The sequence below is a fragment of the Panthera pardus genome, unplaced genomic scaffold (genome assembly GCF_024362965.1).
Source record: "Panthera pardus isolate Hobbes unplaced genomic scaffold, ASM2436296v1 HiC_scaffold_3, whole genome shotgun sequence".
In the NCBI taxonomy this organism is placed as follows: domain Eukaryota; kingdom Metazoa; phylum Chordata; class Mammalia; order Carnivora; family Felidae; genus Panthera; species Panthera pardus.
The window spans coordinates 50,789,004-50,811,122 of record NW_026526876.1 but is presented as its reverse complement, the minus strand read 5'-3'; the positions used below and the strand labels follow the sequence as shown (position 1 = coordinate 50,811,122).

Below are 22,119 nucleotides of genomic sequence, written 5' to 3'. Positions count from 1 at the left end.
CCTAACCACTGGGAAATGGTTAGGGGGCAATTTAGTAAGAGGAAATGGCCCAAGAGTCCAGCTTTGCAAGATTTTCTATTTTTCCTGTTTGCAGCCCATTCTGGGCAGAAGCTCATCAAATTCTGGGTATAGACAAGGGCTTGATTTAGAGAGGCAGACTGGCCATTGGAACAGCTCTGTCTCTGTCTTCTCTTTGCCTTTTTGAGAAGGACATGTGACTGAGTGAATTAATACTCAGGGCGCCTGGGTGGCTCAGTCGGTTGAGCATCTGAGATCATTTGGCTCAGATCATGATCTCACGGTTCATGGGTTCGAGCTCTGGGTCGGGCTCTGTGCTGACAGCTCAGAGCCTGGAGCCTGCTTTGGATTCTGTCTCTCCTCTCTCTGCCCCTCCCCGGCTGATGCTCTGTCTCAAAAATAAATAAGCGGTTGAAACAAATGAAAAATAACACATAACCAAGAGTGTGGAGACAGGAGTTTCAGTGTAGCCTCTGACAAAAGGAACAGCAGTGGTAGGTAGAGTGACACTCATTTATTCATGGAAGATAAGTATAGGTTGTTTTCCCAGGGGAACCTGAGAAGTAACCTCAGGAAGAGAATGGGGGCTAGGCCCAAAGAACTGACCTATTTAGAGGTTTTAGCAAGGATCTGGAGCTGCTTCTTGATCCCTGGCACCCAGGGCCCTGTGGCCTGTGCCTTGTGTTTTGGTTTAGAGAAACATGTTGGGAAGGTAGAAGTGAGATAGAAGGCAGACTCTCTCTGGGCACTCGGCTTTTTCTGTTGGTCTGATGTGGCTCTGGACTTTGCAATAAACAAGGGGTTCAGCTGTGCTAGTTGAAAGTCTTGGATATTTAACTCTTCTGGGTTCTCAGGGTCTTTCCGGAACCTTGTAGGCTCTGCCTCCTCATTGGTCTTAGGTGCTTCATATACAAAGATAACCTTGTTCTTTAGCTTGTTTTGGATCCAAGGATCAGTTGAGACCAGGAGAGTTAATGTTTCTTGTAGCTGCATTGAAACAAAGGTCCTATGGCTGGTTTACTTCAGGCTAAGGCTGGGAGGGGAGGGGGTGTCCCAGTGAGGGGGTGCTCTGGCCACAGGCCACTGGGGTCCCACGGAATGAAGTCAAGGTATAGTGTGTGAGGGCTTATTCCCTTTCCTCCCTCCTGACAAAGAGCAAGTGGTAAGGATGGATGGGAGAGGCTTGGAGGAAGGGTAGAGAAGAGGAAGAGGTGGGCAGGAATGCCTTACACTGTTCTTCACAGCCTGGCTCTTTTCCGCATCTAGCATGTCCAACAGCAAGTGGAACACTTGTGGTTTGTGGATCCCCAGGACGCCCTGGCAGAGGCAGAATGTGCCTAAGTAGTCAGCCTAGGAAGATGCCCCATCTGTGCTCTTTTCCATTCTAGTCTCCATGATGACCCTGTCATCTGGCCTGGAGAGAGTGGGAGCTGTGGCTTCCCAGCTGAGGTGTATCCCTTTCCTTCCCTTTTGGGGCCACCGCATTGGGTTCCAGTACATACTGTTCACCAGAAAGAGTCAAGACAATTTCTGCAATACCTAAGCAATGCCTCTCATACCCATCTCCTGTCCCTTATCCCACCTACTTCCAATCCTGAAGAAAAGGTCATTGCTGAATTCGTGGTAGGGCTGGAATTCTAATATAAACCACCAAACCTCCCCAAACTTTACAGTCCTTTCTTCCCTGAAGTAATTGCCCTCAATTGCCTACTCCCCTTGCCATCAATACATCTGGTCAGAGAAGCAGGGCTGGCCTTACCAAAGAGATGACTGCTTCCTGGCGTGCAGTGGCATTTGAGTTCATTAGTTGCCTGTGTGGAAGGAAGTGAATGTGTTATCCAGTTAGAGGGTAGGAGGAGGAGGGCTGGTTGTTTCTTCTGACAGCCCAGAGTGAATCGAGCACAAGGCGAGAGAGTGATGCTGATTACATCAATTTCTCCCTCTTGTTTCTTGGGTTAGGAAAGGGGCTGGGAAGGGAAAGGCAGATACTACAATTTGCCAAGAGGTACCAAATGACAATTGGGACTTGCATCTGTCCAGAATTCTACCTTTTTATTTATTTTTTTTTTATTTTTTAATGTTTATTTATTTTTGAGACAGAGACAGAGCATGAGTGGGGGAGGGTCAGAGAGAGAGGGAGACACAGAATCTGAAGCAGGCTCCAGGCTCTGAGCTGTCAGCACAGAGCCCGACGCGGGGCTCAAACTCACAGACCATGACATCATGACCTGAGCCGAAGTCGGAAGCTCAGCTGACTGAGCCACCCAGGTGCCCCCAGAACTCTACCTTTTACAGGTCCCTTTCATGTCCTCATCTTAATACGAGCTTTTATGTTTTATATTTTATAGCAGCCCTGAGTGATAGGTGTTAGCAGTACCCTTTTGCCAATGAAAATCCCAGGGGTCAAAGTAACTTGGCCAGGGGCACAGGCAAGAGAACTGGGATCAGATTCTCAGCTCTCTCTGACCCTGTGCCCCTTTCTGCCAGCCTGAGCCACTCACGCCTCCACCAGGTTCATCATCGTAGGCTTCATCTTCAGCTCCTCCACAGTTTCAGCCACAGCCTTTCTCATAGCCTGAAGAAGGATTAAGGTGGGACAGTAGAGAAAAGGAATGCAGGAGTGTGCCTTTAAGTGCTCACAAACCTTTACCTTGTGCTATGTATGGTCCTTGCCTTGAGGTCTGGTAGGGGAAGCATGCGGGTGAGTAGACATGTACACTACTGTGGTAAGTGTTACAAATGAGCTAAGTATAGGGTGAAAATAGGGCCTCCTCAGTCTGGGTACCAGCAAGATGTTCTGGAGGAAGCAATGCCTCAGCTGCAGCCTGAAAAGTGGATGGGAGTTAACCAGTAGAAGGGTGGGGGTGGGAGATTTTGGGGCAGAGAGGAAGGCATGTACAAAAGCTTAGAGGCAAGAGAGCACAGAGAGGTTAGGAAACAAAAAGGAGTTCAGCGTAGCTAGGTGACCACACCGAGACTCTTCAGAGTGGGGCACTCTGAGGAGTTACACTGAGATAGCAGGTATAAACCAGGACAGGGTGATCTTAAGCATAGCTGGTGTGTGGCCGTGAGTGGGAGTGGGGAAAGCTGAAGCTAGAGAGGTGAGCAGGCCTTGGGTGGTGAAGGGCAGTGTAAGCCATTCTGAGGGCACTGGGGAGCTACTGAAAAATTTTATGCAGAGGTGAGACACAATCTGATTTACATTTCAGAAAAATGGCTTTGGAAGTTCTGTGGCTGGTTCTGTAACAAGGTACAATAGAGATAAAAGCAAAGGAACACAGAGGAATGCAGGGTTGATTCTGGTGGAGGTGATTTGGGAAAGCTTTCCATAGGAGGTGTTTGGACTGGCCTTGCAGCAGCAATGGTATTATAACAGGCAGGAGGAGGGAGGGAGTGAATAATAGCATGAGATAGTTTTCACCTTGCGGAGGGAGGGAGGGTTGACTTGTCATTGTGCTGAGAGAACTGCCTCCCTTGCAAAGGCAAGGTGGCTTGAAAACATGGGCTGCATTAGGGGAACAGGGAATGCGTTAGAGTGAATGTGATACGTTTTGGGGCAGTGTGATGGGAGCCAAGTCAGGGAGGTCTTCAGAGAAGGGAGAGGAGACGGGTTTGGGTTGCCTGGGCTTGGGAGCTTTGGTCTCACAAGGAAAGGTTCATTGTAAGTCTTCCTCCAGAGCAGGTCAAATGTGAATCCCTCCAGCCCTTGTGCCTGGATCTTTTCCAGTCCAATGGTCTTGAGCATCTGGGTGGCTTCAAAGCGGTGCTAAGGGCAGAGGTGGGGAAGTATGAAGGATAGACTCTTCATCATCCCTCTTCATCATTCCCATCCTATTGCTGGAGAAGGAAGGGTGCTAGGTAGCCTTAGACCTTACCTCCAGGACACTAGAAGAGCACAGCTGGTCTAGGATGGCCCTGATGACTGTGGCTGAGTGTACATGCATCATCTTGACCAGCATCCTAAGTGCCTGTGGGGGGCAGGCAGGTGGGATGGGGTGTACAGGGGCTAAGAGGCATCTGGATGGCCAGGTAGGCTTGAGGGCTGAGCCTAAAACTCACAGGGAACAGTTGGGGTCCATTCTCCTGCCTCTTGGCCTCTTGAATGAGAGCATGAGTTCATGTGTGCACATATGTGCACATTTTTTTTTTAATGTTTTTATTTATTTTTGAGACAGAGACAGAGCATGAGCAGGGAAGGGGCAGAGAGAGAGGGAGACACAGAATGTGAAGCAGGCTCCAGGCTCCAAGCTGTCAGCACAGAGCCCGACACAGGGCTCGAACTCATGAACCGTGAGATCATGACCTGAGCCGAAGTCGGACGCTTAACCGACTGAGCCACCCAGGAGCCCCACATATGTGCACATTTAAAATGAACACTATTTCAAATCAAACATACACAGACATATGCATGTATGCTCATGTCTACGTGACCCCATACTCATGTATATACATATTCACAGACACACAGAGGACCCCACAGTGTTCCCTGCTGAAGCTTCTTTGGTTGAGTATGACGGGGTCCAAACTGTACCAAAGTCAGCACTGGCCTTTGGTTCCCCAGCACTCCCCAGGGAGTCCAGCCTTCTGCCCCTCATACCTTCATCCGCTGGGTTTTGGACCCTTGGCTTAGGCATTGCAGCAAGAACTCTTGGGCTATTTTGCTGCAGGGCCTCAGGAAACCCAAGCACAAGGCTGCCTCCACAGCTGCTTCATTCGATGACTTCTTTATCAGCATCTGCAGAACAGGCACCAACTTCTCTTCATCCCCGACTTGAGTTCTCTGAGGGAGACAAGAAGTGAAATAGGCAGGGGAACTATATCTTCATCCAGACATTGTTAAGAGGGCAGTTCACTCTTACTTCCAGAGCATTCTTTTTCCTCCCTAAAATGAATCTCATGTCATCAGATTAATTTACCCATGTCCCCTTATTTTTGCTGTCATCCACATGCTCCTAGGTCATATCCCTTCATTTCTCTATGACATCCATCCTGGATGGATGGATGTCATTCTCTTTAACACTTCTGCTGTCTTAATTCCTGACATTTAAAAAATATACATGCCATTGATCCTACTCCTGCTATCCAATAACCTTGTCCTTCATTCTGTGTCAGCCCCTAATTCTCAGGTTTTTATCATTACCCATTACTATGGCTTCTCCATGATCTCCATTTTATGGATCCCATTCTCTGACCATCACCGCTTATCTTTCCAGCTAACTTCCTGATGCCAGTAATTGTTGGACTCCACAAGGATTAACAATTCACTGAGCACCTTTTTATTGCTCATTTTCTTCACTCTCTACCCAGCTTAAACTTCATGGTCCTATTATAGTCACTTCTCTGCCTCACTCAACTCCTTTACCTCTTCTTGCTTCATTGTAGTCAACTTCCCACTTTGTGCCTGTACTTTCTGGAGAAAAGCCCACAGTCATGATGGCTGATCTTGCTTTAAACGTATGAACACAAACCTCACGTAGACCCTTAGTCCTACCTAGTAACCATACTGTTTTTCCTTGGGCAAGTCTTTTTCCCTCTCCTGATTCACACCCTGTCCTTTTGGAACCTCTAACACTTCTTCCTCTGTTCTTATTCTCAGCTGATGACCTTGCTTCTTTATTGAGCAAATAAAAGCAACTAGAAAAGAAGTTCCAAAGACACCTAACCACCATTTCTATCCAACCTTCAACACCTGCACCTATATGTTCTTCCCTTTCTCTTACTACTGGGTACTCTGACCATCTATCTAAAGTCAGTCTCTCTACTTGTGCGTTAGATTTCATCTCTTCTCACCAAATCAAGAACATTTGTGCACAACTCTTTCTTCTCCCTTCAAAATTATCATTTTTCTGACTACTGGATCATTATCCCTTAGAATAGAAACATGCTGTTATTTTTCTTTTTTCTAAAATCCACCCCCAGTACCAACTACAGCCCTTTCCAACAACACTTGGAAAATTGTCCATTCTTGCCATCTCTAATTTCTTTCCTCCCGTTCACTCTTAAACTCATTATGTCAGACCTATACCCACCCCCACCAAAATTGTTCTTGTTTAGATATTCAAGGATTCCTGCATAGTTAATCTGTGTATTGATTCTCAGTCCTTATATTATTTGATACAGTTGATTTGTTTCCTTGATATATGTTTTTCACTCGATTTTCAGAATCTCAAGACTCTTGAGTTGTCTTCCTACCTATTGGCCACCTATCATTATTTGCTGGTTCTTCCTCTTCTCCCTGAGCTCTTAATGTTGGGATGCCCCTAGACTTGATTCTTGGTTCTACTGACCTCATCTAATTGAATGACATTAAATGCTGTCTGTATGCCAACAACTTATAAATTCCTTTCTCTAGTTCAGACTTCTAAACTCCAAATTGTACATACAACTGTTTACCTGCTGTCTCCCTTGGAGGTCCAATAGACATCTCAAACATAACTTGTCCAAAATAGGACTTCCGATATTACCTTCAAACCTGTTCCACCTGCAGCTTTCTCCATCTTAGTCGATAACAACTCCATCCTTCAGCTGCTAGGCCCAAAACCTTGGCTTCATCCTTGTTTCCTCACTGTCTTTTATAGTTCACATTCTACCTGTCAGAATTTTACTAGCCCCACTGCAACCACCGTGGTCCATGCCACCATTATATCTCACCAGGATTGCTTTAGTAGCCCCTAATTGGTCTTTCTGCTTACACCTGACACTCCACCCCCACCTCCCCATATTTCTCAGAACAGCAGTCATAGTGAACCTTTTGAAATGTAAGCTAGATCATGTCACTGCTTTGCTCAAAATGTGTAATGGCTTCTTACTTCACTCAGAGTAAAAAGCCCAAATACTAAAGTCGTCCAGAAAGCAATGACCTAGTATGATCTAGTCTAGTGGATCTAGTAGATCTAGATCTAGTATAATTGAGTCTCCTGTTTACTACTTTGACATATCTTCATTTCCTACTGCTTTCTTTATTCCCACTCCGCTTCAGCCACACTGGCCTCCTTGCTGTCCCTTAACCATCCAAGCACGCTCCTGCCTCAGGGTCTCTGCATTGATTGATTGGTCCTTCTGCCAGGAATGCCTTCTTTCAGATAACCTGCAAGGCTAACGCCTTGACCCTCTTTATGTCTTTGCTCAGATGACCCCTTCTAAATGAGGCCTTCCCTCCCTTCTGGGTTTAAAACTACGACCTGTTCCTGTCCCCATTTGGCATTCCTGATCATCCTCACCCTGCTATATAATTTTTCCACTGCACTGGTTACCTGTAACATACTATATAATTAAGTTTATTGGTTATTAAATATCTCCTCGACTAGAAGGTAAGCTCCACAAGAGCAGGGGATCTTAGCCTGTTTAGTTCACTGATGTATCTCAAGGGCCTAGGACAGTGCCTGGCATGTGATAGCTGTTTAATATATATTTGTTGAGTAAATGGATGGATGATGAATTCTACTTCACGTGGAACAGTGATGGGATCAAAGTAAGAGGATCCTAAAAGGGGAAAAAATTTGATTAGTGTCAGCAGACTCTTGATCCCTTTCCCCTCTTGAGAGAGGTTTTTTCTTTAGTAGGTTTTTAAGGATAATGATTACCACTTAAAAAGCACAGGCGTTGAACTAGATGCTTCACCGACATTGCATTTAGTCTTCCCAACATTGTTATAATTACTATCTTCATTTTATTTATTGGTTTAATCCATTATTGGTTTTTAGTTTTAGAAAGAGGGTGAGAGTGCAAGCTAGGGAGAGGGGCAGAGGGAGAGAGGGAGAATCCCAAGCAGGCTCCACACTCAGCACAGCGCAGGACACAGGGCTCCATCCCACGACCCCGGGATCATGATCTGAGCCAAAATCAAGAGTCAGATGCTCAACTGACTGAGCCACCCAGGCACCCCTAATCCATTAATTTTTATGTTGGTTTCAGGTGTACAATATAGTGATTCAGCAATTCTGTACATTACTCAGTGCTCACCACGATGAGTGTAGTTACTGTCAAGAGTTTAGAAATGGACAAACTGCGGCTCTGAAAGCTGGCTTGTCAGAGCTCGTGTGACCACGAAGTGGCTATGCCAGTGCTTCTGTGCAGGGAAGCTATTCCACAGGGAACTCCACAAAGACAGTGTCTTCTCCCATCAAGGCTAGGAGCCGGGTTACCTTCTCCCTGACCTAACCCCAGCCAACACCATCAATTACCTTGCCCCAGTTACTGACTCTCCTCCCAGTCACCTTGTCTTTGGGGACAGCAGCCTGGGAGTTGAGAGCCACTCGTAGCCGTGTCAGAGAATCCATCCTTTCCTCCTCATTTTGCCCCTTCAACTGTGTGATGAGAACCTGGATCACGTGCTTATTCAGGCAACCTTGGACAGGGAGGGTCCTCAGGTCAGGGCAGAGCCTCAGGGACTGTTCTTCTCTGCCAGGATTCATTTGACTCGACTGTGCCCTCAAGACAGAAGTTCTAAGTACTAGGTCCTGAGGTGTTACCCATCTTCTCAGGACACTCATGCATGGCTGCAGTTCCAGGGGCTCTCTCTCTCCCTCCAGTCTCTTCTCTCTTTTCACCCCACTTTCCTCTCTCTGCCCACAGTGCTAGGCTGAAGTGACTTTCCTTACTCAAAGGGGAAAGGAGCTCCTCTGCTTCCTTTCTCACCTTTCCCTACTTCTCCCCACCCCCCTCACCTGCCCCAGGGAGAGGACATACTCACCCAGGAGGGCCAGGCTTCGACAGGCCTCAGACTTCACTTTCTCTGAACCGGTTTGGGCCTGATTTAAGAGGCAGGTGGTGGAAACATGCCATAAGTTGATGGAATGTCAGAGCTTTCAGAATCATCTCAACTTTTCATTTACAAATGAGGAGACCAAGTCTAGAGGGTGACCTGTCTATGCTCAAACATAGAGTACAGGCAGGGCGGTGCAATGGAAGGAACACAACTTGGGAGTAAGACTTTCGTTCAAATCCCTATCCGGTATCTAGTAGCCATGTGGCCTTGGGCAAGTCACCTGGACTCTCAGAGCTTCCATTTATCTTTAGAAAAGTGCAGATACTACCACCTATTCCTAGTTTGTAAGATTTAAATGAGAATATGGACAAGAAAGCATGTTCCCCATTATAAATTGGCATATAAACACGGGGGATTAAATCAGTTAAGGTAGAGAATGAACTCAGTCCAAGTTCTTTCCTGGCTTTTCAGTTGAGGGTCTTTCTGTTAGACAAAGGGGACCTTCACATTCTTCCATCCCCATCAAGCTGTCCTTCAGAGAAGCCAAGGGCATGAGATAGTGCATGCTGCACACTGGCAGCTCTCCTCACTGCATCTGACCCAGCATCGTTGCACCCTGGCAAGCCTTGTCTGTGCCCATGTGCCCATGCTCTACACACCTCAGACCCTGTTCCTCCTCTCATGAGCTTCATGTGTCCTCAGACTCACCACCTGCCATAGTGCCTCCATGACAAACTGCTCACTGATGCCCAGGCACCCCAGAGCCTGCAGGAACAGGGGTGGAGAAAAGGGAAGAGCCCTCAGGCAGCACCCCTATGAGTTACTGTCCTTTGGATACAGCTGGAGTTTTGCCTTGGAATACTTCCTCCCTCCCTCACTTCTTCCCCCAAGCATCTTTCTCCTCCCCAGCTCAGCTAGCTCCTGTGACTATGCTCCACCACCCTTGCCACCTCTCACCTGTGCTGCATAGAATTGCTCAGGCTCTCTGGGAGATTCCAGGCTTTTTGTGAGTTCCTGCCCATCCAAGGGAGCCAGTGGAAAGGAAGAAAGGGATAAATATAGTTGTAGAACTTCAAACAGGTGCTCATCCAATCCAGTCCCTTTTCCTTTCCTCCCTCCATTTTGCAGGCAGGGACTGAGGGCTGAAGGATAATGTGAGCCCAAGGTAAGGACACCCACAAAGGGAGTCTCCCCATTCTCCCTCCCACCGTGGTCCCTGACCTTTAATCTTTGCCACTTCAGGGGGTCCCCAGCAGGGTCTGAGGGCTTGGATCCCATCTGAGATTGTATAGTCAGCTTGCTCATAGGGAGATGGAATTTTTGGATGGGGGTGCCCTCTTTGAGTTGCCTGTGTGAGAAATTGCACAGGCTGGCCTTGGACCCCTTGTTCCCTCCCTCCTACTTCACAAACTCTCCTCTGCCCTTGATCCTCAGCCCAGCTCAGAGATGGGACCAGAGGAAGACGGATGAGCCTCCTCCTATCCCAGGGTCCTCTCTGGGATCTATAAGCTGGGCTTGCCCCACCCCCTCTCCCACTCCTACCTTCTCCTTCTTCTCTTTTCCAGAAAGTGTGGAGGGTGTGGAGAATAGGAAAGGTCAAAACACACCTAGGGTGATCTCTCATTTTCCGCAGCATCTTCTCGGCCTCCCGTTCTTGTCGCTTATCATATAGGGTGTGCCAGTGTGTGTAGACCTCAGGCTTCTTGAAGTAGCAGTAAGGCACTGAAAGTGGCTTGCTTGGGTGCTGCCTCCAGCACTCTGGGCTAGGGGGAAACTCCTCCTTTGGCATCTGGGGGGTGTGAGTGGCACAACAGTGGCAGGGGGGTGTTCCTCAGCCAGGAAAAGGACCAGGATAAGAAGGGACTAGGTGGGATGCCTGGGTGGCTCAGTCAGTTAAGCATCCCGACTCTTGATTTCGGCTCAGGTCATGATCTCATGGTTCATGGGATCAAGCCGCATGTAGGCCTCTGTGCTGACAGTCAGGGGTCTGCTTGGGATTCTCTCCCTCTCTCATTGCCCCTCCCCTTCTCGTTCTCTTAAAATATATAAACATTAAAAAAAAAGGGACTAGGTAAGAGAGACACCCTTCAGTCTCTCATCTGAGCTAGAGTCCGGGACTTCCTACCCCTACCCTGTGTGACTTGGGCAGGTTACTTCACCCACCAAGATCTCAGTCTTCTCATCTGCAGAGTGGAGCTAATAATCCTTGTTCTCTCTGTACCCGTTGTTGCAAAGGACAAATGGGATAAAGATTGTGAAGCCATTGTTGATCTGTAAACCAGTCTTAGTACACAGTTTGGTTATTTGAAGATCTCAGAGCACTTTGAGAAGGCCATCAGGACAAGGAGATGGGAAAGGCAAGGGGCGAGGCAGATGTGGAGTTAAGAGGGGAAAAGACAGGCTACTGCTCCTTCATTCAGGCATGCAGCAGGTACTTACTGAGCACCTGCTAAGTGCCAAGCATTGTCCTAGGTGCTGGGGAAGCAGGTGCTACCCTGCTCTCATGGAATTTAACAGTGTCATTGGAAAAGCAGAATTTCTTTAAATACTCTATCTCTTAGGGGCACCTGGGTGGCTCAGTTAAGTGCCCGATTCTTAGTTTTGGCTCAGGTCACGATGTTAGGGTTCATGAGATCGAGCCCCGTGTTGGACTCCAACGCTGACAGCATGGAGCCTGCTTGGGATTCTCTCTCTTTCTCCCTCTCTATGCCCTTCCCCCACTCATGCACATGTTCTCTCACAAAATAAATAAACTTAAAAAAAAATCTATCTCTTAAATGGTTGTGAAACTGTAGCTCTGATTGTAGTGAAGGGTTGTGTGTAGGTCAGGGGCTTTCTCTGCAGATTTGTCTTGGATTCATTCCTATTTCTTCTCCAGTCTTCCTCAGAGTCAGTTCTTTGAGCAACAAAGAAGAGGGGCTTCAGCCAGTGGTTTTCAGTTTGGTGATTGAGAAGATCATAGTGAAGATTGTCAAATCTTTGCCATTTTTTCAGAAAGTGTAGTATTGATTCACAATGAGCTGGGTTGTCAGATTTAGTGAAAACCAAGCAAATGAAAAACAGGACGTCCAGTTAAATTTAGATTTTAGGTATTGGATACCCTATTTGGGACATATTTATACTAAAAAAGTATTCATTGTTTATCTGAAATTCAAATTTAGTTGGGCATCCTGTATTTTATTTGGCAACTCTAACTATGAGGATCCCTGTGTTAATGAATAATGATGACTCATTATTAAGCACTGCCTGCATAGCCCAGGCCTTACAGATAATATGTTGTAGCAACTCTACAAATGGAGCAGGACAGGGAGCCTGTGACAGAGGAAGCTCCTGAGACTCAGGGAGGGAAAGTGACTTGTCCAATGTCACACAGAGTTAGTGGAAGACCCAGGGGTGAGTGTGTAAGGGTTCTGTGAACTGGCCTTAATGAAAAGGGACCATCTGCTGACCCTCCTACTTCAACAAAGTTCCCAGGGTGGCAAAAGTTAGGGGTCTTACCTGGTAGCGGGACAAGGGCAGGCGAACAGGAGCCATGGCTTTTCTGAGTTCTGTGGTACAAATGGTGGGCTAGGAATCACCCTTTTAGGCATTCACTTATTCAGCATTTAGTGAACACTGTGTATTAGAATTATTGGGGGGAACTTTTAACCTGCTTCGGCCCTATGCTAGACTAATTGAATTTGATTCTCTGGGGATAGGGCTTAGGTATTTTAGAGAGTTCCCCAGAGGATTGTTTTTTCCTTTAATATTTATTTATTTATTTTGAGAGGGAGAGAGCACAAGTTGCAGAGGGGCAGAGAGAAAGGGAGGGAGGGAGGGAGGGAGGGAGAGAGAGAGAGAGAGAGAGAGAGAGAGAATCCCAACAGTGCAGAGCCTGATGCAGGGCTCAAACTCACGAACTGTGAGATCATGAACTGAGCTGAAACCAAGAGTTGGAGCTTAACCGACTGAGCCACCCAGGTACCCCTCCCCAGAGGATTCTAATGTACAGCTGATGGTGAAAAACAGCGGTCTTGTTCAGTGGTTCTCAACCTTGAGTGTGCCATAGAATCATCTGGGGAGCTTGTTAAAATCAATTTCTGGCACTCAGTCTGAGTATAGATTCAGTAGATCTGGAGTGGGGGCTGGGAATTTGCATTTCTAACAAGATACTGATGCTGTTTGTCCTGGGAACACACTTTGAGAATCACTGGTCTAGCTGGTGAGACAACTGTTTACTAGTAACTAACAAAGGGAGAAAAATGTGAAGATACAGGCACAGGTGGTACAGATGAAGGCCCCCCTACTCTGGCTGTGGGGATCAGGGAAGGTTTTCCAGAGGCGATCATACACAGGCTCAGTCTTTAATCCACATAGGGGGTAGCCAGATAGATAAGGGGGAAGAGTGTTCGGTTCAGGGAACAAATTCTTTCAAAGACTGGGAGGTGGGGAACTGGGCAGACAGCAGGGCACAGAGAGGTGAGCAGAAGCTGGGGGGACACACAGATGTCCCATCTTCGAGGGCCCTGGTGACTTACTTTGAAGGCTGTGGGGAGCCATCAAAGTGTCCAGTGGCCTGCCCTGACCCTTCCTGTGGATTTGTTGAACTCACCAGACCTGTGTCTGGGAGAGGGAGCCAGAGAGCTTTTCTTTTCAGGCCCCACCTTGACTCTGTTCCTGTCTGTATTCCAGCCTCACCTTTGGTCCTCTCTGGGTACTCCAGCCATGGGTACTTGAACATCAACGTGGCGATGTCAAGGATGTCAGCTGATATTTCGTAGGCCATCGTCTTCTTCTCCTGGCGGGGCCAGAGGGAGCCCAGACAGGGCAGTACAGGGCTGTTGAGAATGTGGGGGAACAGCTGGGGGAGACCTGTCCTCTGTGGCACAAGAGGGATTGGTGAGGAGTCGGGGCTTCTGTGGGTAGAAGCTTCTGAATGTTTTGAGCAACCAGGTCTCCTAGGTAAATGGAAGACTCCGGTTCCATTCTCCAGCTCCACCCCCAACCCTTGGCATCTAACGGCTGTGGCCTTGAGCCAGTCACTTTACCTCTAGGAGCTTCAGTTTCCTCATCTGAAAAGCTGGAAAGTCATGTCTATCTGGGAGTCAGAGGGGCTGAGGTGAGGCATAAATGCGAAGGAGAGTCAAAGCATTTGGTGAACTGTCAAGCTCATATCAGCCCATGTGAGGGGCAGGGGTGGTTCTTAGGACTAGTCACCAGGAAAATGGCAGGAACGGGAAAGCCCCTTTTATATACGCACCTCCCTCCTTGGCAGCAAGAGACTGGGCTTTTGTCTGTGTCATGATGAGCTACCTTCCAGACCTCCTACTTTTGCATATGTTGTTCGCTCTACCTGCAAGTCCTTTCCTTTCCTACCTGCTAAACTGTTCCTCCAATCTTTCCAATTTCATTTAAAGGTTATCTCATCTCTGAAGTCTCTTTTGTCTGCCTGGGCCCCCCTCCTCACCTCCTTCAGTGGTATCCTTCCCCTCCACCACCGCCACCCCAGTGTGACCACAGCCTTTTGAACAATTGCTTCCTTTTAGGTGTGTATCATACATTTAATCTGCCTAAAGGTAAAGATTGTGGCTTGTGGCTCATTCACCTCTCCACTCTCCACCCCTCCGCAACCGCCCCCCCCCCATGCCTGGCATAGTGCCTGGCACACAGCAGGGAGCTGGCTATGGCAAGAAAACATGAGCCGCCAAGCCATCAGACTCAACATCACCACCAGTAAGCCCATGAGACTCCACATGACCACCAGTAAGCTGACATGTACCCTGATGTGCTGCACTAAGACAGCGGCACCCATGCGGTGTCCCTGCTCAAAATATTTAACCTGGATCTAATTATGAGGAAACGATCAGGCAGATCCAAACTATGAAATATTCTACAAAGATTTGATCTGAACTCCTAAGAAAGAAATACTTGAAGACAAAAAAAGTGTGTTAAAAGTCACTAAAAGACATGGCCACTAAATTCAGTGTCAAATGTTGAAAATCAAACCAGGAGCCTGCTTGGTAACTTGCGACGAGAATTTTAATGGAAAGCTGATTTCTCACATTTGCCAGTCAGCCCTTCGCAGCGAAGGGGCTGCGAGGGGAGATTTGGCCACAGGAAGCCCAGTCTTTCTCCCTTCTTTGCCTCCAGAGACATGCTGACTTCCTTTCTGATGGCAGAGCTGCAGCCTGAAGCTCAGAGCCAAGAGACTTTCTGCGCATAAGGCAGAGTCTCAGGAACTCTTGGAAGCTTTAGATGGAGGAGGCTTTTATAATTGCTGCTTAGTGGTGGAGTATGCACCCTCCCAGGAGGGAGTGGGAGTAGGGGTGGGTGGGGACTTTCCCAAGCTAGTTAGGACATAAACAAGAAGCAGCAGGAAACTTTGCACAAGTTCAGGTTCTAGGCGCCCTCCATCCTAGTTCATCTCCAAAGAGTTGATGTAGTCCCGCACCCATTTCTTCTGTGGGTTGGCACACACCTGGCGCTTCCTCCGGGTGACAAAGCTGTGGGAGAAGAGAACAGGATGAAACCTGGTCAGCACCCGGACAGCCAGGTTTGGGGATAATGGTACTGGGGTGGATGAGATTGGATTTGTAGCTTTTAAGGAAAGGATGTTTCCTTTTCTCTTGGGTCATATGGCTCCAAGCCAGAAGCATATCTGTGTGCATTTTAACTCCCACACAAACATATGCAGCCTGGAGAGCTAAGGGGATATGGAGTCTGAGGGGTCCAGGGTTGAGCTGGTCAACCACTAGCCTTTTCTCTGAACTTCTTTGTCTCAGACCCTGTGCTGGGTGCTCTAGATGTAGAGCAAAGAGGTGTCTTCTAGGAACTGAGTGACGGTTGAGTAGGTGAGACATAAGAAGTGGTAAACGTGATTTTTCTTTAGATAACACAGTGTGTGGCACAGGGTAGATACTCAACAAATGAGTACATCTCCGCATGTGGGGGTGAATGAAAGGACATGAACCTGAGTCTGGATTTTACCACTTAACCTGGCAAATAACTTAAGGCCTCTGAATCTATTTGTTTACCTCTAAAATACATAGAGAGGGGCACCTGGGTGGCACAGTCAGTTAAGCTTCAGACTCTTGATATTGGCTCAGGTCATGATCTCACAGTTTATGAGATTGAACCCTGAGTTGGGTTCTATGCTGATAGCGCAGAGCCTGCTTGGGATTCTCTCTCTCCCTCCCCGCCGCCAAATAAATAAATAAACTTAAAAATATATAAGTAGAGATAATTCCTACTTTGCACTGTTGTCATGAAACTTAGTGTGTGGGAGTTTTGGAATACCACACATGTATTATTATTGGAATGTTATGGGACCTCTTCTTTAGGATGGATCAGACCAACATGACACCAAAGGTCCTTGTACTGGGCATCGTGCTCACAGAGGTTGAAGGTCCCCAGATATTGCCAGAGTCAAAGCACTTCTACCAGTTAACTGGCCAGAATGCAGAGGCCTCTGAGAGCGAGAGGCCTTATCTCTGCAGGTGTTGATAGCATGTGAGAGGCCTTATCTCTACAGGTATTGACAGCATGCATTGGAGGTATCAAAGCCTGTGGGGCTGGGGCTTGGTCCAGCTGCCTGTCTCATCTGTTTGCTGGGATACTGGTTCTATGGGGAGCAGGGGAGGGGTGCAGGGGTGGAAACCATGGCCTGGATAGCGGTGCTGTGCCAATTAACATGTTCCTTTTGGGCCAGCCCTGTCTACTTGGACCTTTCTCCAAACATTATGAGGCCAAATGTTTTCAAAGTGAAGGCTTAGGTTGTCTGGTGGGAACGAGGATTTCTTGGTTTCTTTTTAGGTTCTGTCCTGGATAGTGCTTGCTCTCAAGGAAGCTGCCTCTCCTTTTCTGAGACTCAGAGCCCCTTGACCATCTCTCTTTCTTCTGCTCTAGTGTGCAGAGGCGGGGTGGGGAACAGAATATTGTGGGCTCTCGTGCCTCCTAGTGTTTGTTTTCTGATTTGGGTGCTGAGGGAGCCAGACCAAGACCCTGCCGTTGTTCAGCCAGAAGTCAGACAGGAAATCCTGTAGACTTGCTATCCTCTGGCCTCAGCCCCCTTAGCCTGTGGCCAGGAAATCAAAAGGGCAGGAAACAAATATCTGGGGTGAGGGTTTGTTTCTCAGGCCTCCGTTTCCTCCTAAAGAATGTGAGACTGAAGAACAACTCCTCCTGGCCAAGTTTCTCTCCCTGCCCCCATTTTGGGGACCCCCTACTTGCCTGATTTCCCTCCTGCCTTTCTGCTTGTTCTCTTGGGAGCAACCACCTTCACCTGCCCGTTGAGAACAGGTGTTCTCAAAATTGCTGCCCTTTTCTGTGTGTGTGTTTAATGTTTTTATTTATTTTTGAGAGAGAGTGGGGGAAGGACAGAGAGAGAGGGAGACAGAGGATCTGAGGTGGTCTCTGTGCTGACAGTGGAGAGCCCAATGCAGGGCTCAAACTCATGAACTGTGAGCTCATGACCTGAGCTGGCATCTGACACTTAACTGACTGAGCCACCCAGGTGCCCTGTTGTTTTTTTTTTTAATGTTTATTTATTTTGAGAGAGAGAGAGCAAACATGAGTAGGGGAGGGGCAGAGAGGGAGGGAGAGAGAGGGAATCCCAAAGCAGGCTCTGCACCATCATCACAGAGTCCAATATGGGCCCTGAACGCCACAAACCTTGAGATCATGACCTGAGTTGAAGTCAAGAGTCAGACGCTTAACCAACTGAGCCACCCTGGCGCCCCTCTATGTTTTTTCTGCCCCAAGTCGCTGGGCCTAGGGCTTAATGGATGTTTATTGAATGAGTTAGTGAACGAATTGCATTCACTCATCAAGTTTTACTTGTCACTTCTATGTATATAATCATATATTTGGAGGAGGAAGAGCAGTTAACACATATCAGGTACAACTGTGTGCCAGGGAATATTCTAATATCGTTTTTCATTTCATTATTCTCACTTTGACCCAGTGAGGGAAGAACTCCTATTTCACTCCACTTTGCAGATGAAGAAATGTAGGCTCAGAGAGGTTAACTGATGGATGCAAGCTCCTGCAACTGCCTAGGGGCAGAGCTGGGACTCTAACAAAGACTGACTAGCTCTGGAGCCAGTGCTCACCAAGACTCTGCTATAGATTGCCACTCTAGTATCAAGAGACCCTTTCCTCCTATATAAAAAAATTCCGGGGTGACTGGGTGGCTCAGTCGGTTGAGTGTCCGACTTCAGCTCAGGTCATGATTTCAAGGTTCATGGGTTCAGGCCCCATGTGTCTCCATCTTTCTCTGCCCCTCCCCCACTTGCACTCTGTCTCTCTCTCTCAAAAATAAACATTTAAAAAAAAAAAAAAAAGCCCTATCTCTAGCGCCAGCACTGTTTCCTAGCTCCCAACCCCCCTTCTCACACTCCGTGCTGGACATCGCCACAGGGTTTTTGTGCTGCCACCTTGGCTCTTTCCTCTTTAAACAGCTCTTCCTTGAGACTTCAGGGGGCTCCACACTTCTCCAGCCATCTGGGTCAAAACCTTCATGTCACCCTTAACCCCCCTGTCATCCTTGCTCCTGACCTTACATCACCTGGCGGGGCTTGCCGACTCAGCCCTTGTCTCCTTCCCTTCCCTTCATGTCCCGTTCAGCCTCAGTACCGCTCGTGTGGATGAGCATAACAGCTTCTTATCTGGACCTGACTTTCCAGCTCACTTCACACTCGATCTGATGCTTTGGCATAATTGTGCTGACACTCAAGGTCCCAGTGCTTTCCTACACAGGGATGCTGCGTCAACCAAAGGAGAGTCTTGGCGACATTCGCTCTGCCTAGTGTACCCAGTCCCTCAGGCTTTTCTCAAACAGCACCTTCTGCAGCAAACTTGTCCCTTCTTCCAACCCCAAGGTTGGATGTGCTCCTGCTCTCCTTTTGTAATGTTTTTATTCAGGGTTGCTCTAGTCATTTTGCATCTGTCTTTGCCTCGGATTAGACTGAGTCCCATGAGGGCAGCGATGATGCTTTATTAATCTCTAGCTGCCCATAACAGGTGCTCAAAGAAGGATTGTTTTCTTTTGAAAAATATTTGCCTTCAGAAATAAAATTAGTAGTGCTAAATATTACCACTGACTTCAAAGGATGCACCAGAACTAAAGGCAATGCTGAATACCTATAGTTTTGCAAGTGTCCCAGGAGTTTTTGGATTAAAAAACTTCACCGTTATATAGGAAAGTTCATGATTGCCCCATTTGCGTTCTTTAAGTCTCTATTATCTTAAGTCTCTTTTTTTTTTTTACTTTATGTATTTATGTTGAGAGAGAGAGAGAGAAGGTACAAGTGGGGGAGGGGCAGAGAGAGAGGGAGAGAGAGAATCCCAAGCAGGCTTTGCACGGTCAGCACAGAGCCTGATGTGGGGCTCGAACTTACGAACTGTGATAACTGGAACTGGAGCCGAACTGGAGCCGAAATCAAGAGTCAGACACTTAACTGACTGAGCCACCCAGGCGCCCCTCATCTTAAATTTCAAAAGCAACTATTGACCTTTCTATAGTAGAAAGAGGAGGCTCCAAAGACAGTCTCTATCCCTCACTTACTTTGCAACCTTGGGCAAGTCCCCAAACCTCCCTGGGTCTCAGTTTCATTGTCTGAAACATGGAGAAAATTATGCATACCTAACAGAGTTGTTACCATGAAATAGAGAACACACAAAGACATTTGATACACAGCAGGCACTTCTAGGTAGTAGGGATTAATTTTTTTTTAATGTATTAGTTTTCATTTAAAGGAAAATCTCGGGGCGCCTGGGTGGCTCAGTCAGTTGAGCGTCTGACTTCAGCCCAGGTCATGATCTCGCGGTCCGTGAGTTCGAGCCCCGCATCGGGCTCTGTGCTGACAGCTCGGAGCCCAGAGCCTGTTTCAGATTCTGTGTCTCCCTCTTTCTCTGACCCTCCCCTGTTCATGCTCTGTCTCTCTCTGTCTCAAAAATAAATAAACATTAAAAAAATTTTTTTTAAAAAATTAAAAAAAAAAGGAGAATCTCATGTCATTATTTCTTCACCAACTGATAATTTTTTTTTAAATACACTCTAACTAGGATCCTGACCTCTGACCTCTCCTCCCTAGATCCTCTGAGGTTGTAGGTGGACTTGATTGGGTGTGAGATATGGGGGAATGTGGGGTTCTTAATTGGAGAGGGATGGCCACATTGATCTTTTCTCCACGCAGGAACATTGTAGATCACGTTAAAGTAAAAGTCACGTCTCTAAGGATCAGAGACCTGATCCAGGGCATCAGAGTGGGGAGGACCCCCTGGGGACCCCTTGTCTAATTCTGTGTGATAGCAAGGGGGGGTCTGAAGCCTCAGAGGGAGGAGCTATGGCTATTTGGGCAGCTGGAGGATGGGTGGGAGTGGATAGGGCATCCTCTTAGAGGGCTCCTGTGGGGGACTGGCTGTGGGACAAAAGGTGTCCCTTCCTCACCCCCCACCCCCCCAAAGGGTCCACAGGGCTGAGACTCACACGACTGCTGGCATGGAACACTTGCTGCTGGTGTAGAAATACTCCTGGAGGTGGGTGAGCGGCAGTGGGTGGGAGAGGTAGGCAAAGCAACAGGGGGTGGTGTCCGAGGCGTCTGGGAGGAGAAAGAAAGGAGACCCTTGTGTTCATTGCTGTTGCACATGGGGTATTGTGCTGGGTACGTTATCTTGGGTAGACTTTTACCCTCCTTTGGTTGAAACTGAGGCTCGGAGAGCTACGGTCACTTGGCCATGGGCACATAGTAGCAGAGTGGGGATTCCAACAGAGAACTGAGAAGATCTCTGCAATCCCTTATCTAATCCTTGAGTCTTGCTTGGACCCCTCCCTCTGCACCATAACCCCCTGCCTTCAGTTCTGCGGACATGCTGGGCTTCCTCCTGGCTTGTCTTGGGAACTTTGCCCTTATTCTTGCCCTCCTGGGATCCTCAATGGATTCACAAGTTGCTTTCTTTGAGAGCTACGGTGGGGTAGAGGGAGGTTTCCAAAACTCACACTTCATGGCTCAGCCTCACCCCCTAAGAGGGGCCTGAACATATGTATTGCATCCTGGGAGCTTCTGGCTGAGGCATGGTAAAAAGGGCTCTGAACAGAGAAGGAGGACTTTTTCTTGGTCCGTTAATTCAGGATGACCCTGGAAAGGGTCAGTTGCCATTTCCCAGTAGAGTAGGAGTGTTTAAGGGCCAGGTAGAACTGGATTTGAACACCAGTTTCCCCACTTCGTAGCTGTGTGACCTCAGGCAAGTTACTTAACTCCTCTGGGCCTCTGTTTCCCCATCTGTAAGTCAAGCTCAGCCACTCAAATAGTAGCCTCAAATATTAAATTATGTGGTATATAGAACAATCAGCCTAATAATTGATCCGTACCAGATTTTTAAAAAATCCTCTCCCAAGTCCCACTTTTTCCATCTATGAAATGGGGACAATATGACTGTCCCAGGAAGGTTTTACTAATGCTTAGAAGTTTCTTAGAAACCCTGCTGGTGATAGGCATGAGTTAGCTGTGTTTTGAGGTCAGTTTAGGCTACCTCTGACTGCTTATACCTCTGGCATCAGTCCACACTCAGCACTCGAAGGTCTTGGATGTAGACCTTGAGGACGGAAAAGTTGAGCAGAGGGTCCCTGCCATGAAGTGGCTTAGAGATCTATCAGGGACAATAGATCTTTTACTGTGTAAAGCAGTATATAGGAATGTAAATCATAGGGTTCAGACAGCATAAATACTGCAGTTGAAAAGAGGGCAAAGTCTGGGCCAATCTAAAGGTCTAGCCCCAGGGGCTGCAGTGGTCAGGACTTGACTTACATGGGGATGCAGAGGCAGGAGCGCAGAAAGCAGCAGCAGTGAGGAGGACTGCAAAGGCAGCTGGGGAGACCTTCATGGTTCTTTCTGGGTGGAGGCTGCGGGAGATCCACCCGCTGTCTCAGAATCCTCTGCAGGGATTCTCTGCAGCTCAGACTGGCCCTTTATAGTCAGGCCAGTAGAGGGGGCACCACCCCAAGGGGAGTTTCCAAAACAGTAGCCACACACTGGTTGATATCATAAGTGAAATTGCACAAAACGGAAAAGAAAACTGAAATAGGCTCCGGAAATTTGAGGCTCGCTCTCTCTTCTCCTCACTGTCTCTGATCCAGAGTGAGCTCATTGGTTCCTCCAGAACCGCCCTCCAGGGCAAACCTCCATTTGCTGTCCAGAAGAGCTAGTATAGGCATTTGTGGTGGAAAACCTCTTTCTTTGATGGCATCCTCAGCTTCCTCTTCTAGGGTAGGGATCCTCATCAAAGGTCAGGACACTGCTTCCTTGGGGTCAGAAGAGGGCAGTTAGGACGGATTTGAAACAACTGGGTGTTTATTTGGTTGCTTTCAAAGTTAATTGCTCTTGCATTACAGATCTGTATTTCCCCTCTCATCCATG

General features: G+C 47.7%; 2 protein-coding genes across 2 annotated transcripts; both read right to left on the bottom strand.

Moving 5' to 3' along the window:
* Window positions 1-517: 517 nt before the first annotated feature.
* On the bottom strand, window positions 518-13,502 carry HEATR9 (HEAT repeat containing 9). The gene is made up of 15 exons (XM_053892799.1): window positions 13,403-13,502; window positions 12,224-12,273; window positions 10,333-10,514; window positions 9,947-10,073; window positions 9,683-9,739; window positions 9,434-9,490; window positions 8,711-8,768; window positions 8,235-8,365; window positions 4,616-4,798; window positions 3,894-3,986; window positions 3,665-3,784; window positions 2,520-2,593; window positions 1,778-1,829; window positions 1,249-1,335; window positions 518-1,005 (listed from the first exon to the last, which is right to left on the bottom strand). The coding sequence occupies exons 1-15, from the start codon at window positions 13,488-13,490 to the stop codon at window positions 625-627; spliced, it is 1,740 nt and encodes a 579-aa protein (XP_053748774.1). The 5' UTR covers window positions 13,491-13,502; the 3' UTR covers window positions 518-624.
* Window positions 13,503-14,985: 1,483 nt separating this feature from the next.
* CCL5 (C-C motif chemokine ligand 5) lies at window positions 14,986-21,664 on the bottom strand. Its single transcript, XM_019423978.2, has 3 exons — window positions 21,511-21,664; window positions 20,193-20,304; window positions 14,986-15,207 (listed from the first exon to the last, which is right to left on the bottom strand). Exons 1-3 carry the CDS (start codon window positions 21,584-21,586, stop codon window positions 15,120-15,122), a joined length of 276 nt encoding a protein of 91 aa, XP_019279523.1. The 5' UTR covers window positions 21,587-21,664; the 3' UTR covers window positions 14,986-15,119.
* Between the last annotated feature and the right edge of the window lie 455 nt (window positions 21,665-22,119).

Bases quoted from the DNA above. Each gene is read 5' to 3' on its own strand.
- HEATR9 (XM_053892799.1), bottom strand. From the start codon at position 13,490: ATGGCCTACGAAATATCAGCTGACATCCTTGACATCGCCACGTTGATG. The intron at 8,769-9,433 runs GTGAGTCTGAGG...CTCTTAAATCAG, and splicing joins TGGAGGCACTATGGCAGGTG to GCCCAAACCGGTTCAGAGAA. The intron at 1,006-1,248 runs GTAAGGCATTCC...GTTTCAATGCAG, and splicing joins GCCAGGCTGTGAAGAACAGT to CTACAAGAAACATTAACTCT.
- CCL5 (XM_019423978.2), bottom strand. From the start codon at position 21,586: ATGAAGGTCTCCCCAGCTGCCTTTGCAGTCCTCCTCACTGCTGCTGCT. The intron at 20,305-21,510 runs GTAAGTCAAGTC...TTCTCCTCCCAG, and splicing joins TCCTGCCTCTGCATCCCCAT to ACGCCTCGGACACCACCCCC. The intron at 15,208-20,192 runs GTGAGTCTCAGC...CTTCTCCCACAG, and splicing joins TGTTCCATGCCAGCAGTCGT to CTTTGTCACCCGGAGGAAGC.